Source organism: Lepidothrix coronata, unplaced genomic scaffold (assembly GCF_001604755.1).
Source record: "Lepidothrix coronata isolate B3197 unplaced genomic scaffold, Lepidothrix_coronata-1.0 Scaffold170, whole genome shotgun sequence".
Lineage (NCBI taxonomy): Eukaryota > Metazoa > Chordata > Aves > Passeriformes > Pipridae > Lepidothrix > Lepidothrix coronata.
Genome location: NW_016690350.1, coordinates 240,463 through 259,652, shown reverse-complemented (window position 1 = coordinate 259,652; position 19,190 = coordinate 240,463). Strand labels below are relative to the sequence as shown.

The following is a 19,190-nucleotide window of genomic DNA, read 5'->3' as shown; positions in this document are numbered from 1 at the left end:
ATCTAAAGGCATGCAGTGTTGCGTAACCTTGCTGAGTTGGTAAACCATAAATCATCAGAAAGCTTATGATAGGAAGGGCTGCTTTGAAATTTTTTTTTTGTTTGCTACAGTTGGTTTGTTGGGGTTTTTTTGGTCTTGTTTAACATACACTTTACTGCGCTGTGCCGTTGTGCTCTCCCTTTTCTAAGCAGTGTTATTTTTGCTTTAAAAAAAAAAAAAGCTCTGAGACATGCTCTGACCAGTCACTCAGCTGAACTAAAGAGAAGTCATAAATATAATGGGATTGACAGGGAAGAAATGAAATCCCTGCACTGGCTTTGCAGGGATCTCGCTGCTCAGAGGAAGGTGTGGGTGCCTCACGTTCTTCTGTACAGCTGGATGAGCCCTCCACACATTTTAGAAGTGTAACTCTTAACCCCATGCTGAAATTTATGCTGGGGCGTAAATAGTGATCAGACACCACGGTGGAGTCATAACGTGTCGCCCCTGGGTTGTAATGGGTCACAGATGGATGATTGCTCTAATGGATGGTGGGCTGTGCAAGTTGAGTTGATTTTAGTTGTGGGCCGGGAAGAAAAGGGTTGCAACAGTTGTGTGAAGAAGGTTAAAGGGGGTTTTTAGGCATTGAAAGCGGGGTAGGGCAGTCAGAGCGATTTTCTTATGCACCATTTTAACCTGACAATGCTCAGGCACTCTTGTTGTTTGAGAGTGAAGATGTTTTTAAAATACTGAAGCCAAACAAGTGACTATTTCAGTGTAAAATTCTTTGGTTTCTGTGTATGTGATTACATGCTCCGGGCAGCTGAAGAAAGGTAAGGGGAGAAAGATTATTGCATTCAAAAGTTTAAGGAGTTTCAAAGCTCCTGTGCTTTCCTGCTCTGTATTTCTTACTCACTTCAGAGCTGCTGGAGACAAACTTGAGCTGGGAGGACACAGCAGTTGGATTTACTTTTGTAAAGGTTTCCCAGTAGCAGGATAACTTACTGGTGTTGTTTTTCTCCCCTCTTTGCTAGGGAAAAGCAGTAGCAGGGGTAGTTTTATCAACACCTGCAAAACTAGATTGTGGGAAAGTCCTGACACCATAAGCTAAATTTGTTATTGTTTGGTGAAAGGCTTGGCTGGTTTTAAGCAGTTTGTTTGTTTTATTGAAAGCAGAACTGCATTACTGGAAACTGCTTTGCTGTAGTTCACTTAAAATGTCCTGTACTGTTTTGTTTTTATAAGGTGCTTGCTTGTTCAGCTTCACTTTCCAGTTATAAGGAGAGGGGAAAAAAATCCACTGTGCGCTCATCTGCAGATTAAAGTGGCTGCATAGAGATTGGGAGAGAAGCAGAACTGGCAAATATGTCTTCCCCAGCCTTTCTTTTTTTCTTTTTTTTTTTTTAACCTTTCCAGCACAGTTTCCTGTGCTAGCAGGAGGATCTCTAGTTAATACTGAAGTTGAATGAATGTTAGAAAAACTAGACTGAATATTGAGCAAATAAACGGAATTGCTAATTGTTCTGTGCGCTAGTTTCGGATGGATTTGCCTTCATTGATTAGGTAAGATGCTCTGTTATTTGGGAGGGACAGTACCCCCTCCTCCCCAAACTGACAACGGGTTTTAATTTTTAAGCTTTATCTTGCCCTTAAATCTGAAACATCATTGTTCAAATAACTGAGAACAAGGTAAACCAACAACATCAAAAAGGTCGGCTTCTGTGATTTCTCAAGGGCTTGTTATTTTGTACTTTCCAATTCTATTTGATGTCTTGACAAAACAAGATGACACAAGGGAGAATACATTAAATTTTGATTTTCATCTAACCTGTTACAGTAGTGGCAGCTTAATTTCTTTTACTTTTTACCGAAGATGGCTTTTTGCACAATTACTCTAATTGCCACGCCACTTTATGAGAAGGTTTCTTTACGGGTTTCCCATTTGCCTTGATTTTGTGAGGCATTTTTTTGAACGTGCTTTGACCTTTAACACGGCGAGCTGGCTGGTTGGAGTGTGTCTTCATTAGGAGTAAATCAGTGAATGGCAAAATTGTCAAAGAAGCAACTGATGTTTTCTCATTAGAATCTAATTTGCACCGTTGTGCTTAGCTGTGATGTTCAGCTGTAGGTGTCTGCCATAGGTGTGAAAACCTGCACATTTTTAAGCAAATAAAGTTTACAACTGTTATAAAAGGTGACACTTGGACCCAGAGTGGCAAAGCCTACCCGAGTGTTTAAGCAGAGCCTCTGGTTTGTGTGGGAAATAAACAGCATGATTTAACCAGGTGAATTTTTTTTCAAGAATCACTAATATTTTCAGCTGTCCACCACTATGTACGTCATCTCAAATGCCCTGAGCTTGAAGAGCAGGCAGCTGTGGATTTGATTCTTGCAGGAGAAAATAGCCAGGGATGGAGAGAGGGTTCATCCTTCCTAGAAATCTGTTGGGAGTTTCAGTTCTTAAAAATCTGCCATACAAAAAAAAAAAAAAAAAAAGCCCCTCTGTGTAACACTTCCCTTTAACTCACATGAAACTCTGGACATATTAGACGTTGCTTGTTCAATCACAATCTTTTATTATTTAATTAAGCTCTCCGTAATGTATGTATGAATTAATACACAAATGTAAGGAGTCTGACACGATGATTATTCTCAGTATATTAAGGGTGTTTGGGAGAGAGGGTTTCAAGGGGTTTTCAAGGGCTTTAGAGGTATTTTGGATGTTTCTAAGCAGGATTGCTTTTGGTTTATTTGAGGCTTTTTTGGCAGAATATGTTGATCTAACATTTCCTTTCTTAAACTCTGGAAAAAAAGCAGATTTTTTTTTTTCTTTTTTTTTTTTTTAACTGAATCATTATAAAACATCACCAGAGTTCGGAACCATGTACATGCAGGTTATAATTTTTCCTTTCATGCTAGAGAGGGAAACAAAAACTATAACTTTTAAAATGTGGAAAATGATGATGATAATCTCGAGGTTGAAATCTCACTCAGCTTACTAAAGGGATATTTGGTTTTGTGTGTGTGTGTATGTTCTCTGGTTTAGTCTCTATTTGACAAATGTTAGATGTAGAAAGGATTTAATTTATGTAAACTTTATATTTTTATGCAAATTAAATGGGTATTTATTATAGCTGAAACAATTATCCTGGCACTTAGTGAGAAACCTGGTATGCATGAGAAGTGGAAGATAAGATCAGATGTTTCATTCTGTAAACAAATACGAAAATATTCCCATTTTTCCTCAGCTAAAAGAGAATACAGAAGACAGCAGACATCCTGACATACCGGGGTATGTCAGTATAGCCCATCATTCTGCTTTCTGTGGGTCAAAGGGAGATCTCCCCTCCTGATAAAATATAATAAACAAAATTAAAATAATACAATGCTAATTTAATTTTAAAGAGGGCTCCCCCCCCTTTCTCTTTTAATAGGGAGTTGTATTGTTACGGAGAGAACAGTTATGCTAATGACAGACTACTTAGCTGATTTTACATTAATATAATAAACATTACCTGTCTTAATGCGCTGTGCTGTATTATGGCAAAATAACTAAGTCTAAAAGTGAGATTCCATTTCGCATAATGAACCAGCATTGCAGTTCCTGCGTGAATAATTCCGAGAGCGGCGGTTTTGTGTTGGGATCTTGGAGGATGAAATATTGTGTCGGAAATGTTTTAGTCTCGGGGTGGAAGCAGGTCCTGCCTTCAGCACTTCTTGCTTTGCTGGGCCGTGCTCTGGCTTGTGGCATCGTGCCTCTCTGCTTGCCAGGCTGTCAGTGCCTTATCTTCTGGTTTGCATTGTTTCAGCTGAGATTTTTTTTTTTTTTATATTTTAAATGTATTGCATATAAGAGCTTTCTAATAGGACAGCTCAAGTTCATTGTTTGGTTTTGCTTGGCCGTAGCTATTTTTATTGTAGCCCAGTATTTTTAACTGTTCCTCAGCAACTTGCTCTTTCTGTGTTCAGCTGTTTTGCTCCGTTTAACTTCTATCACAAAAATCTTTAACCGAAGAATTGCTGTTTGGAAATCCAAGGTGCCTGGTATGAGGGCTTACTGAAATCAAGTTTGAACATAGATCACGGGAGAAAAGGATTTTCTGGCAGAGTTATTCTTTATGAATTAAGGAAATCTTCCCCATCTTCCATGCATGCCTGCTAACAGTTAACAGAACCACAGCCGTATCCAGCATCGGAGGCACAGGGTGTGAAAAGGGCATTCTTTTTTTTCCTTTTCGCTTCATACAAGATTAAACTACTTGAAATTATTTAGCTAGTATTTAATTATATTAATATCACTGAAAATGAGGGAATGGAGATGATTAAATAGGACTAAATCATTTTCATCCCCGTGACCCTTGTCTGGGTTGTGTGGAGCAGTGACAAATGCATCCCTGCTGTAATTTCGTGGGGAAGTTAAAGGTGAACTTGGTCCAAGTTTGTGGAAGTTTTCCTTGGTCCAAAATATGGTGTGTTTGCAGGGCTTGAAATGGGGGAGTCACGGAGGGGGCTGAGGGGGACGGGAGGGCTTTGGGGGATCTGGAGGAGCAGCAGGCAGAACCCTGGGAGAAACAGGGTCTAAAGACAATTGTGAGTATTAAAGACATTTTTTGCCGTTGATGGTATTAGCATGTCAGCAGGTCCATACTAGCACAGCTCCCAAAGCCAAATTGCAGCTGTATTTTTACCTTAGCTGCCAGGTTTACATGCAGCTGGGTATCTACCACACCCTATTGTTATCAGTCAACAATACCAAAAGTAGTTCATTAATCATATCAATAACAACAATCATGTTTCATGTGCAAAATAGAAATAAACAACTTGAAAGAAAAAATAAAAGATTGATTTCTTCTCTGCATGCTAACTTAGCATTCTTTAAATATATCTGCCAGTAGTTTGATTTGAACTTCAACTCCCTGAAGGCAGTAAGACAGAATTATTTTAGTTCTTCATAAACTGCCTTCTGTGATTCATTGTTAACTCATAAAAGACGCTCATTTTCATGTACTTAAACAGTTAAGTCATTTTTAAAGTTGGTTTCTAATTTTTTTTGGCAACACATTTAAGTTGACATCTGAGAGATAGAAATCTAAAATGAATTTATAGCTTTCGATTTAGGTTTCACTTACTATCAGACAAAATATCAGAAATAAATATTTTTTATCTAACATAATGTAAAGTATATTGCTCAGTATCTAAAATAAAGTTTAGTTTTGACTGAATACACTCAAAAAGGGACCCATAAATATTAAGAGAGCTGTAGTTAAGAACTTACATGACTGTTTTAAATACTATTGATTTAAACCACTGGCTAGATTTTATGAATCAAAGTGTAATTTCCAAGCTTTGGCTATATTTCTCATCGCTAAAACACTCTCTCTTGTGTGCCTTTAGCAGCTTTCCAGACATTCAACACGGGATTAAATGATAGTAGTTACAATGATCAATAGGTTAAGACCGGTACAATCACTCTTACCGCTAATGACCTCGGTAGTAATGGGTAATAAAGTGTGGGCTATAATAGCCTATTGCTGGTGCTGCATGCCCTTTGATTCCTAGTATTACCAGGGACTAGCTACATGGAAAAGTTGGACGTTGGGAGTTAAGAGAGTGGATATATAGGCCATCATTCTTAACTATTTAAAGTCCTCAGACTCTATGTGGGCCCACGCTCGTCCGGGATGTGTGTGGTCATTTTTAACACTGTAGTTTCTGGTTTATTTGAATTTGTTTGTGCAAGGTTTCCGTAAGTTGCTTTCGTGACAAACTGAAGTACGGGCTTTGGCTAAATGTGGCTGTGAGCTGTGTTTATAAATGGAAGGCAGCACCTTCTTTAGGGGTGCAGGTGTGGTGTGAAAATGTGGTTTCAGATGGTAAAATGAAGTTGAACGGGCCAATGCAAACTTGTACTTTATGTACTTGTACTCCGTAACTGTGTGCCATATATATATATTACTACTCTTTCCTTTCTGGTTAAGTGCTTCTGTTCTTGCAGCTAAGAGATTCTTCACTGGAAGGTACGTGGCTGCTTTTCAAAGATAGGGCCCAATTGTCAGATTTGTCCCGAGATAAACGTGCATAAAGGCCATGGAAGTGAATGGGAGTTGTCCCTGCCCAGCTGACGGCAGAACGCGGCCCTTCAGATTAATCACCGATGTGTAGGGTTTACAGCACCCCACCCTATTCCTGTCTGTATCCCCGCTTGTCGTCATAAATCTGACTGAACAGTATTTGTCTTGTCTATCTTCCAAGAAGGGCACAGAAAACATACTTAAACATGCTTCCTCTTCTGTTTGCTTGGTCCAACTTCAATGAGAGGTAGTACAAACCCCAGGGTAAAGTAAACTTCTCTGGGGATGAGAATAATGAAGGTGAGTCACGCTTTGGGGTGAAGATAGTGACAGCAGGATTTAATTAAATAATTCTGTACTCCCAGAAAAGTTTTTAAAAGGGTACGGATTAAGATATTCTGAATTAATGGGATTACCCATCCAGATGACTCAGTGTCCTCGGAGCTGATGGCTTTCCCATAGGTGCGGGCAAGCGGCACAGACCACGGGCAAATGGCCCCTGGTTTTGGTGGTTTCTGGCATTTGACCCATAATTAAATCTCCGTTTGCCTGCATTCACACCAGCCTGATCCACATTAGCTGTGTGGGAACGCGCTGTGCCATGGGGAATGCTCAGAGGACCTCGCCGTGTCTGCTTTAATGGGATGTCGGAGGCGTGCGAGCCCTTGGTAGGCTTTGCTCAGGCAAATGTTTTTGAGGCAGTGTCTGTCCCTGGCACACGACATGTACACAACAACACGGGGAGATGTGCAGTGTACATGCATCTGACCTTCAGGAACCATTTTTAGTTCATCAAAATTAGTGATGCTGAGAAATCAGGACATCAGTGCATAATGACTGTGAAATTAGGAATGAGAGCTTGCTATGCAAATGACAGGACAAATCATGTGAAAAAGTCAAGATAAACTGCATATTAAGACATTATGTTACATAAAATTAATACTGCATTTCTCTCTTGCTTACTACTACACTGAGAGGGGTTTTTTTAAACTCCTTTATCTTCTGATCAGCTATTGTCTGTGGATTTTTTAGAAAGTGGTGCACAGAAAAAGTGCTAAACATATTATTACCTTTTATTGTAATACATGGGATGACAGGAGATCCTTTTTAGCAAAGTATATCCTTTACTGCTTTTAGTTTTGTGCTGTCATGTATTTGATTTGAAACTATAGAAAAGTAAGGTGCTTAAATATTACTGTTAAAACTCATATGGGTTTTGTCTTTTCCTCTATTGTTTTTTTTTCCCTCCTTTTCTTTTCCTTTTTTGGGGTGGAGGGTAGAGGGGTGGGTTTCTAGGGAAATAGTCTTCTTGCATTACTGGGACTGACAAAATGGTTCTCATGTAGTCTTCAAATTAAACACAAGTGCAGTGATTATTTTGAATAGCTAAATTACATTCTAGAAAGCTTGCAGAATTCATAGCATTGTCATTAGGTATCCGCTTGAATACAATTTGTGTAACCTTGGCCAAGACAGCCTGTCATTTTAATGTCAGTGTTTTATCTGAACAAGACATCATCCTTTCAGATACAGTGTACAGGTTCCTTGCAAAGATGCCCGTGCAGAAACGTGTTAACAGTTGCAAATATGAAATGCTATCAAGTTCATCACTGTAGCTGTTTGTCACTGAAATGTCATGGAAAGCGGCTTTTAATGGTATCTCACATAATATGAAAGAATTGAAGACATCTGTATGCTGGGTGAATATGGAATGGTAAAGACATCGTGGTAGGGCCTTTCTGTAAAAATTGCATAGGAGTCTAGTGCTGTTATTCACATCACTGAGCCTTCCTTCAATTTTCTTAAAAACCAGTTGTAATAGGGTCTAGATCCCATCAGTGTAGGATATTTGGCTGTTGGATTTCTGTACGGGAAGCAAGGACTTTCTAGGAGGGAAAGGACCCGTTTGCAGATTTCTTGTAAAAATAAATTAATCTTTACCATACTGCTTGCTTTAAAGAATTTCCATCCACTAATGTTTTGCAAAAGGGGAATTTAATCACCAGGAAAGTGTAGACAGTACTTTTGTTCCTGCTGAGGTGGGCTGTAAGGATTCTCTTGCCTTCAGCTCCCTCAATGCCAGGTGTGGGATTCCCCTGGCGTGGGGATGCTGGAGGAGCCACAGGGATGCTCTCTGACCCCCTCTTTCTCTCATCTTGGCCTTCAGGTTCCAGTGTCGGTGGCTATGATGACACCTCAAGTGATCACTCCCCAGCAAATGCAGCAGATCCTCCAGCAACAAGTGCTAACTCCCCAGCAACTCCAAGTCCTGCTCCAGCAGCAGCAGGCACTCATGCTTCAACAGGTAATTGTTTCCTTAACAGCTGCTCAGATGGCCCCTATGGCTGCTGGAGGGCTTTGCCCCCCAAAACACTCCTGGGGAAGGAAGCTGCCCACATCTCAGGTCCAAACCTTGGAGCATCCGTGCTCCGAGCTGAACTGACTGCTCTTTTGTTTTTAATTCTAGAAATAGCTGCTGGAAACAAATCCAGGGAGCAGTGCTAGGAGTTGTTTCCAAGATCAGCTAAATAATACAGATGCATATTTAAGTGTCAGGACTTCGGCAGATGTCCCTGTTGCTTTTGCCTGCATCCCTCGGAAAGCTTGGTGTGCCCTGACTAATTGGAATAAACAAGGTAGAAGGGCAGTGCTTCCCAGTTTAGACCTCGTTATGTCCGTCTGGAACCATAAAGGACTATGGAAACGGTGGCAGTAAAAGTGGAGAGGTTGTCAAGCCTTAATCTGTTTGATTTCTGCCAACATATCTCGTGTGGTGTGTACGTGCTTCTCACAGCCCATGGTCCTTTCTCAGCTGGAATTTGGCCACCGACAAGCCCCGAGGCTCCGTTACCATAGGGTTTGGCACAGCAGGGTCTCACAGACCCCGGGTGGGTGTCAGCATCCAGCCCAGCCCAACCTTGCCTGCTCCCTCCTGGCTCCCAGGCTCCCTTCTGCCCACACCGGAACGCTGCCTGCACGGTGCACATCTGGGGAGCGGGAGGAGGAGAGCATTTCCCAGGATGTCTATGCATGTATTGAACAACACTTAATACAGTCAAACCCTATCATTTAGAAAGCATGTGTGTTTCACAACAGAGATTCGCCAGGCTCTCTCAGCAAGGGCATTTTGGCTTTGTTGTTACAATCAAAGGTCATTCCTTGCCTTATTTTAATTAGTTTGTGTAGAAAATGGTATGTTTTTCATCAGTTCATTTTGGAGATTACTTTTCAAACGATAATGCCAAGAATAGTCAGTGTGCACTGAATTTATTGTTGAGTTTCAAACTAAAGGTCAGACCATTACAGATAAAAGGATGCTATTTTTCAAATCACAGTTTGTGTGTTACACCAAAAGGGACACTGAATTGGCTCTCCACTTTGTTACTTACCATCTTTCCTTTTCTTTGTAGCAGCAGCTTCAAGAGTTTTATAAGAAACAACAGGAACAGTTGCAGCTTCAACTTTTACAGCAACAACATGCTGGAAAACAGCCTAAAGAGGTACAGACAATACCCATTTTACTTTCAAACCACAGATCCCTGGGGACTGTCTAGTGGCTATTAAACTGTCATTCATCTTATAAATGATTGCACAACTGAACTGACTCTATCGGGCCTCAGCTTTCAGATTTAGAGTTATTGTCCTGTTTTCGCCTGTGTTTTTTTGTGCTTTCCATTTGCTCGCTGCCACATATTTTATAGCAGGGGACCAGGCCTTGCTGCTTGGTATGAGTCCTGGAGCAAGCATCTAGACTTGTATCTTGGGAGAGTGCTTTGGGAAGTTAGTTATGGTGTAGAGGGGAGGGGGCAAGGCAGCAGGCCCAGATATGGTGCTGTCCTTTCTAAACAGGGCAAAATGCTGAGAGACGTTGAGTTTGTGCTTGTAATTTCCAACTACAGAGGTTCTGGTTGGATGTTCTTCACAACTGCACTGAGCAGTATCGGTGGTGACATGGAGAAGAGGTGGCAGGAGACCTCACTCTGATGCCACCATGGTCCATGGCAGAAGGGGACAGGCCAGGGTAGCTCTGCCTGTCCTTTAAATACACTTCCCTTTCAAAATACCTGTCACATCCTAAACTTTGTTGCTTTTTGTGTGCTTAAATTTAATTTTGCTGCAGTTACATTTTTTTTTAAGGCACCGGGCTCACCTCTTAATTTTCGGGGAGTTTGAGACTTTCCTGCTTAATCTGACATCTGTTCTGGCTTAGGTAGATCCTAGAAAGCTGCCTCTTGGCATGAGATGCTGAGTGATGTCCTGCGATAGCGGCAGCGCTTGTGTCACTCGACAAGGAGGGCTGCTCAAAGCACACACCAATTTCTGTGCCCCAGCCCCCTTGAAATTTCGGCAAATCGTGCCACCTGTGCCAAGTTTTAACCCAGAGTGAATTTTTCCAGCTGAGTTATAAACCCCTGAAAACAGGGGGGTTTATAATGGAAACGCTGACACAACCTTAGCCATAGCGCGCTTACGGGCGCCACTATAATAAAAAGGGAACAGATTAAAAAGTGTCTAAAATGTAAATCTAAAGGACTAACAGTAATTAAAATGGAAATGGCACAGGGAGGGAAGGCATGTAATTGTGAGATATCACTGTGCAGAATGCTCTCAGCTTTGTTTTGCTGGCTGTTTTTCTAATTCAGTAGGGCTTACTCATCAGTGGCAGTTCAATGCGCGTTAATGACTCTGGGATGCAGGCATCACTCTGGACAAAGAAATGATTATTGTGCGGTCAAAAGAAGTTCAAAGACAAGAAGGGAATTTCAGTTTTTTCCTTAGAGATCCACATTCAAGAGCATATAAATTAAGCCAAATGTTAAAAACCACAGTCTGAAAGCTGACTTCAAAGTCACAACTCTCTAATTAATGAACTGCGAGCTTCAGTTTGGACAAGTCGTGGTTTGATGCGCCCATAAATCAACATGACAGGTCTGTTTCACAGTCTCAGACAGCGCTTGTCATTGAGTCACATCAGATGTAAACACAGCAGAAAAAAGAGGGAATATGAAGGAGGTGCAATTGATCAACAGAATTGGTAAAAACCCACTTTTGAAACGCATTATGCATGATCACAGGAAATGGCGATAGCCTCAAGAGGCTTTCTCCTTCTGCTGTTGCTTTTTTGAATCAGATTTCTAACAGCCTTCAAAAGGGAGAATAAGAATTATGGAGCTTCTCCCCTGTGGCTGGCAGGCAATAACCCCCTGTTGTTATTTTGTGCTTCTTTCTTTTCAAAGGCGTCAAAATTTAGTTTTTTAAAGATCTTTAACTCTATATTTGAAGACAAACAATAAAGGGCTGCCACTGTCATTCTTATCAGTTACCAGGGATTGTATTTTTTCTTTCTGTTGCCACTTCTTATTAACCTCTTATTTGGTCTATTAGACATAGTTTTGAATGCAAGCCTGCATGCTGGGAGAACATGAAAGTTCAGATGAGCTCAGAGGGCAGATAAAGAAATTTGAAGGGGAAAGTTACACAGCAGAATGAACGATAAAAGTTAACTCTTCTAAATTGCTGTTGTCAGACAGGAGAGCATCTCAGACACAAAGATGAGGGCTCGGAGCTTAAAGAAAAAAAATACTTTGTGTTAAAAAAGACAAGAAGGGAAGTTAGACAATGTGATGGCATTTCAATATCTAACACACTGATTTACTGTGGTCACACTTCTGATATTACACTAGCGAAAGCAACAATAAGAAAGGACTCCTTCCTGTTTCAAGAAGAGCATTTTAACACCATAGCTGGGAAGAGAACAAGGACCCAAGTCTCTTCAGCTTTTTCTAGGGGTTTAGGGTTTTTTTTCTGATGGTTTTAGTATAGGCCCGTTTCAACGTTCATTTCACCCCAGAGGTTTGTTCAGCCCAGCTTAAGGAGTTTATTCTCGCTAAATTAGCATGGAAAAGGTGTTCTTTCATGATTTTATTTTTTTCCCCTCCCTCTCGAGCTGAAAACTGACGGGCAGTGGCGTGGTAGGGGCCGGCAGCTGCCGTGCTAACGAGGGCCAAGCGTGTACCTTGACAGATGGAACAAGTGTATTCATGTATGGCATCCCCCAAGTCATTTTGTGAGTGCATTGTCCTATTGTACTGTCGTGAAAGAAGAAAAACACAACAAACCTCCCAAACCCTGTTGGTCAAAAGGATCCGGCCCCCGAGCAGAACAGGCGGACCCCAGTGAGGTTCCTGGCGGGTTTTACTCGAGGGTTGCGCGGTGTAGCAGAGGGTGAGCAGTGCCCGACAGCGAGGGGGAGAGGTGCCATGTGGGATTTCAGCCCTGTGCCCCCCCCCGGCTGTCCTCCTCTGGCAAATCTGAGCTCCCCATGGCGAGGGGGCTGTGGAGGATCCCGCCTGGTGCCGCGGCGCTGGACGGAGAGAGCTGTTTTCCGAACAGGGCCGTTTGTCCTCCGGCAGTGTGACAGTTTATGTTAGGCAGTAGGGAGTAACCTAAGAAAGGAAAACAGACCTTTGACAGAAGCTTTAGGGAGGGGATCAAAAATGCAAGTTTTATCAGGATATTTCAGCATTTTAACACTGACTACTGACCTGACAACAGGACTGCACCGAGACCTTTTTTGTATGCATTCAATTGTGAGAAGTAAACAAACTGCCTTGTATCCTGTGTTTGGTAACTGGGTGGGGAGCGCAGTTTGGCAACGTGTCTTGCTTTTAAATTCTTTCTTGGACAATGGGCCTTGTATACTTTTATATCCTGGCTTTTCAAAGTAGAGAGTGTTCAAGAGCTTTTCTTAGGATAGCTGAGAAGACAACCAAACGGGCATCAGTCAATTTATATAAAGGGCTTTTTTTTGTTAAAAGAAACCACATTCTAACTTTACACTCAGATGGCAAATAGGTAAAACACAGCTTATTACAGCTAGATTTTTATGTAATACCATTTATTATATGTATGTGTAAATATATTAAGTATATATATTTATATTAAGTACATACATTTCAAAATTAATACTTATGGAAGAAAACATTAGTTTAACTCTTAATATAACTGTTGCTGGGGCCTGTTTGCATCTGCTGCTGTGACACATGGTTGCAACAACTGGATGTGTCTGAGCAAGCTGTTGCAAAGAAATGAAAACTCTCCGTGTTTCAGAATTTCCAAACACCTATTTGTTTAATTTTGTTCTTGAAGTCCTCGATTTTCTTGGAAATAAGATACATTTAGAAATAAAATAATTAGAATGACTGACTTTCAGAGTTGTGGGTATAAAGTTTGTTGCAGTATTAAGGTTGATGGGGTGTGGTGGTATGAGAAGGTGGGGGTCAAATCCCGGGCTGGTGTCTGTCAGTCCTGCTCCAGTGGCTCTGCTGGGGCTTTTTCTCTGTGTAACACCAGTAAGGAATGGGGCCAGTGATCCTCTGGCTTGGTGTCAAGGAAGGGTGACAAAAAGTTTGGGATCTGGCTGGGTTTTGTTTGTGGAAGTATGCAGTTTGGTAAGAGTTAATTTTCTTTCCATAATTGTTAGCCATAATGTGTATAAGACCTCCACCTTGATATGATTCCTAGCAGATTAGGGATATTAGATAATTTCCTTCTATTTATTGTACTACTGCACTGTATTATCTTTCTATCACTCAGATAATTACTAAGGAAATCTACATTAATTTTTTTTGGCTAGCACAAGGAACTGCTAAACACTGGCATGATGTATTGATGTTTTACACAACAAAAGTTTTCCTCCTGTCATTGTACAATAAATAAAAAGATATTTATCAAAATGCAAAGCCTTTCATGGATTTTAAAGAACAAAGCAAATAAAATACAAGATGAGCATGGAAGCAAAACCTAGAGGCTTCCTTAACTGAACAAAATTAAGGACTCTGAAGCCTGGAGTACTGTACATATTAAACACTCACATTCAAGTAAGATGTTGTTTGCTAAATTATGAATGTGTGTAATTAAAATCTAGTGGCTGTTTCTATGAAAGATTTACAATGTTATTTCATCGTTTGTCATGGCTAATTAACAATATTAGATGAAGTTTTTCTTCTTCAAAGGTCTGATTTTTTCTCATTTATTTATGTCAGAAGTGATAAACAGAGTAGTTAAAAGCTTCTCCGGGTACAGTAGTGAAAAAAGCAACATGTTCTTTTACACCTCGAAGGTTCAAGGTTCACATCCCTGTGGAGTAAAGCAACTCCATCTTCTTTCTAGTGAGAATAATTAAAAATTTCAAAGTGCAGAAGTAGCAGCCTTAAATACAGCACAGAATAATTCCAGCATAACAGAAAGTATTGTGGGACTTGATGGATGAAGAAGAGAGAGTAAGTATAAAATACCATAAATTAAGCCAGTCGTTTTGCTTTAATAGTTGAGACAGCCCTTGAATGAGCAAACAGAGCACAGTGCAGGGTTGTTTTTCGTTACATCTAAGTGTGATGTGATCGTAGGGTGTGATTCTCACCTTAGACATGTTCCTTGCCTCGAAGAATTACCCAGGACTTTTAAGAGCTGCCAGCAGCGCTTGCTTTACCCACCACTGAAACGCGGCCGCTTCTGGGGTAAAACACGACCACACAGAGCAAGAAACGCTGCAAACATTTTTAATTGGGGTGTCAGGAGGGATTTAGGTAGGATTAAAGTGACCGGTGGAGATGGGAATCTGTAGCTCTGTGGTTAGCTCTGGCATCTAAGCATACCTTGGGTTCTTTGACAAAGGTGGTGGTGGGCTTGCTGGCTTGGCCTTGATACCGGGTGACTGTGATCAGAAGTTAAAGTGTTTTGAGACAAGGAGCTCTGTAAATCCTCTCTGTATTTGCTCTGTATTGACAAATGTGCATTTTTACTTTTTTTTTTTTTGTCTTTTCCAGCCCCAGCAGCAGCAAGTGGCCACACAGCAGTTGGCCTTTCAGCAGCAGCTCTTACAGATGCAGCAGTTGCAGCAGCAGCACCTCCTGTCTTTGCAGCGTCAGGGGCTGCTGACAATCCAGCCCGGGCAGCCTACTCTGCCTTTGCAACCCCTTGCACAAGGTAGGTGAGGTGGCAAAGCCATGGCATTTGTGCACACTCACATGGAATTGTCAGGCAGAGCGAGAGAGCTCACAGGCTCTTAAAATAATAAGCATGGAAAGATGCTGATGGACAGGGTGGGCATTATAAAAATATTTTTGGAGAGGGGCAGTGCTGCAGTCATGTGCTGCTCTGGCTGGCAGGGGGTTTGGAGGTCACAGGCAGTTAGCATAGCAATAGAGCTACCACTTGTACTCACCTGGGATTGAAATCCTTCGCAGGAGGAGTCTGCATCGATTCCTGGTGCTAGTTTCATGCCTAAGGGTTTCTCTTTTCCAGATGTGTTTATTGGGCTGTTCCTGGTTCCAGCCTGATGGGGGGCTGGCTCAGGGTGGTTCTGACCCACAGCTGCCGAGCTGGAGAGATCTCAGTGCCCTTGGCTGTGGCTGCCAGGGAGAGGGGCACTGCTCTCCACGACTGCTTACACGGCCTTCGTGTTACTGCCTCTGTGCTTCACAGCTTCATTCCTCCCTCCACATGAAGCAAATTGGGATTAACTCCGTTTAATTTTAATGGTGTTATTGACAATTAGATCCTCCTACATCTTTATTCAGTCCTGCACTCTTCAAGAAGTTACTGCTTTGCTGAAATCCCAATTTATTTTCTTTTTTTTTTAAGACACTGATACAATGAAAGCATTACTTAAATCACAATACTTTTGACAGTGATTATAACCTGGGGTTTTTATTCTCTTTTTTCTTTTTTTGGCTTAAATTTATAATTTTATTTCTTAAACTGGGTTTGTCTGTAAGCCTTGGGACATTTTAACAGACTTGCCTGAGCTATGGCTGCTGTGGTTAAGGCAGAGTGTTCAGAGTTGGCATGGCTCAGACATGCCATGGCATCAACCATGATGCTGGTATTTCTGAATAATCCTGCCCTTGCCTCTTGTTACCCCATAATAAATTTGAACATTCACCTTAAAAACTTGAGTCAACCCATGGTGAATGATTTGGGATCTTCCAAGCAGCCTTAGGGCTGTTCCTAGTTTCTAAATCATATAATGAATTTACATTCAGCTCTGTTCACTTAAATGGAGGGGACGAGATGAAATTGCTTCTGTTCTTCACCCTCCTTTTTTTACAGTGTGCATAGCTGCAAAAAGGAGAGTGAGGTGGCTGGTGAATATTAACTTACATGGATAAACAGAGACCAGACTAGGGAGTGGAACCTGCTTTGCTGTGTGGCTGACATGCTTTATTTAGACTTGTTTTTGCCAGGAAGGTATTTGAACACTTAACTCCCATCTTGAGAGACTGAGCTTTTGGGGACCTGACACCTCCCTCTGCAAGACTCAGTTTAGCTTTCCAGCATCCCAGAGCGGGACACCTGGTCTAAAGTAGTGCTGTGCAGGAGTCAGAGGGTGATGCTTGGGAAGATGGTGCCCGAGTGGGAGCTGCAGGATCCGGCCTGGGGTGGTACCTGGTCAGTCACCATTGATGTGCAGTGTGATGAGGAGAAGGCGTGAAACGAGTCCAGGAAAAAGGGCACGTAGATGAAATGCCATTTATGCTTGCAGAATGTTGTAACGTGCATTAATTACGCTCCAGATTTATTGTTGGAAGCATCCCAGGCTGTTCCCACACACCCACCGGACTAAAGCTTCAACCTTTCTAATTTTTCCCACAGCTCCTGTACTATTAAGTTGGCTCGGTAAGGTTCATTGTGTAGTCCATCAGTTAAGCTGTCCAAAGGAGGGCAATTGGGCAGTGACAAGACACGCTCATGTGTAATGTGAAAGAAATGAATGTGGTGATGCATGAAGTGTAATCTGTGCGGTAACACATCGGAGACACCAGTAGGTAATTCAGCCGTCGTGGCATTGATTGATATGGTGAGCAGGGTAGTGCAACTATTAGTCCTCACCAAGGAGCGTATTTAAAACCTAAGGGGTGCTGACTTGCACGCCGGAGACGACATAAACATAAGCAGAAAGGGCTGGTTCTGGCAGGGAAATGAGCTGTGAGTGTTGGGGGCGGCGGGAGCCGGGAGCAAAGAGGGACTGGAGACTTTTCAGGCAGGTTGCAATACAGCACGATATTTTATTCTTTTTTATCAGAGAGATGATGGCTTAAAACTGATGTCATTATGAGGTTTAAATCAACTTTCTGCTTGCTTGAACATGGTCACCTGGGTATGGAGGTACAAGGACACAAAGAGGTTGAGCAACTCTGTTTGTCTTTGAGCCGGTGATACCTGGGGTTGGGAAATTGAGTTCCGTGAGCAGTAATCTGTCAACTGTCCCCACAACATACATTTTTTAAACCTGTGCCTACATTTTCTTTCATAATCAAGGGGACTAGTTGTCCTGAAAAATGCAATGAAGAGCCAGGGCTATAGTTTAAAATAATTGGTAATGGACACTTCTTATTTAAAAAAAAAATTACATCTCTCCTGCCCTTTTGTTTTCAGAACAGTTTGCAAGACTGAGATAAATACTATAAAAGAAATAAAATCATCCCTCTAGTAACTGTAGCTGTGAATTTGGTTAAAAGCATTTTGCATTTATTCTTAAGTATCTGTAATAGTAATAAATGTTTTCCAAGGAGAGAATGCTACTTCATAAGTGATATTTTTGTTATGTTTTCAGAACTAATAGATTGTTTAAGCTGTATTTTAGTTTCTTTTTAGTTTTCAATGCTTGCCTATTGTCTTGCATAAAATAGCACATCCTTTAATGTTATATTTGTGTAATCTTTGCTGCTTAGTATTTAGACACTTCTATAATCTAGATTTTACATCTGTACATAGCAGCAATTTAAAAATAAACCCCATTTCAGCAGTGTACTGAGCTGCGAGAGTGAGATCTTTAGTATCTGCAAAATGAAACTGCAAATCACACTTCAGATCACCAGCGAGTGAAAATAATAGGACTGAGACATCTGGGTGCCTGATTGCTCCTGTAGATTTGGCAGTTTCAGGTCTGAATCCTGTTCTTGGTCTGTAGGAAGTTGCAGCCCTGGCAGCAGTGATCTCGGGTAATTGCAGCACGGTTCTGGGAATCTGACTTGAAATTTAGCTCTCGCTGTTAAAATGAAACTGTTAAATGGTAAATTACATAATTTATTGAGAGTGGTCGTGGATCTATTTGACTTGCTTTTACCATTTGTTCTATTATTTTATTTAACCATTTTGCTGGATGAGTGATGAGCACACCTTTCAGCTGCCCAGTTCGACAGGCTAGTCAGGAATTCTCCCTAGAATTATTCTAAAAGAACTAAATTTGGAGAAGGAGGAGAGAGGCTATTTTTAATTTTATTTTATTAATCAGGTGATGTAATCATTTTTTTGGCAAGGGGTTGCGTGCAGACATGTATGACATCACAGTTAGCGCTTCAAATTAATGTAGCCCACCCTAAAATCCTTATTATCTCCAGCATTTCTTCCCCCACAATTGAGTATATTATATTTTTCTTTCCATCTGTGCTGTAGTTGTCATTAGTGCTAATGTGAGTTACACTTGGATAGGAAGTTAGAGCAAACACCTTGACTTCTAGGGGATCTACAGCGAGGTATAAATATCACGTCTGTTTTAATGGCTGTAACACTTGCAGGCTTTTTCTTGGGATATAAGATTAGTAGATCAGAAGTGACCAGGAGGAGAGGAGAAAGGGGAGGGGGGAGAAGAGCATGGATGCTAACCTGTGTCTAATTAAAAACCTGCAAAAATCGAGATTAAAAAAAAAAAAGTCCAGTTATTCTTTCCCTATTTGCTTATTCTGGAAAATAAAAATAGGTGTCGGCTCATACGGTCTCATATCAATATGTTATCATCAACAGACAAGTCTATTCACTATTGTTTCAATTGAGTAAACAGTGTGTAAGGGTCAGCCATGCTCACAGGTAATTGTTAGTGCACAGACAGTCCTGTCAAGCATGTTGGCTAAAAATACATCCCACACTGTCACTTCGCAAGGTGTTTGAAAATAATAGCCCACACACAGCAAAACAGGACACAGGCTTGTGTACTGACCTTTTTCTTTGTTTAATTTGCTTGGAGGTTTAATTTCAGGGGACAAGTAATAATTGAATATGTCTAATAACTAAATGCTCATTTGGGACAAAATCGATCAAAATATAATTGGCATTTGGGGCTGATGAAAGGAAAATGAC

General features: G+C 41.2%; 1 protein-coding gene across 27 annotated transcripts in view; it reads left to right on the top strand.

The window, feature by feature from the left end:
• The window catches only part of FOXP1 (forkhead box P1), a 382,197-nt gene that overhangs the window by 298,355 nt on the left and 64,652 nt on the right, over positions 1–19,190 (top strand). For 24 of the 27 annotated variants that reach the window (XM_017829858.1, XM_017829853.1, XM_017829855.1 and 21 more), the window contains 3 exons: positions 8,218–8,355; positions 9,461–9,550; positions 14,879–15,038. In XM_017829858.1, the coding sequence (XP_017685347.1) occupies positions 8,218–8,355; positions 9,461–9,550; positions 14,879–15,038 (388 nt within the window). The remainder of the gene's footprint in view (positions 1–8,217; positions 8,356–9,460; positions 9,551–14,878; positions 15,039–19,190) is intronic. The other 3 variants (XM_017829876.1, XM_017829875.1, XM_017829870.1) reach the window with 1 other exon arrangement.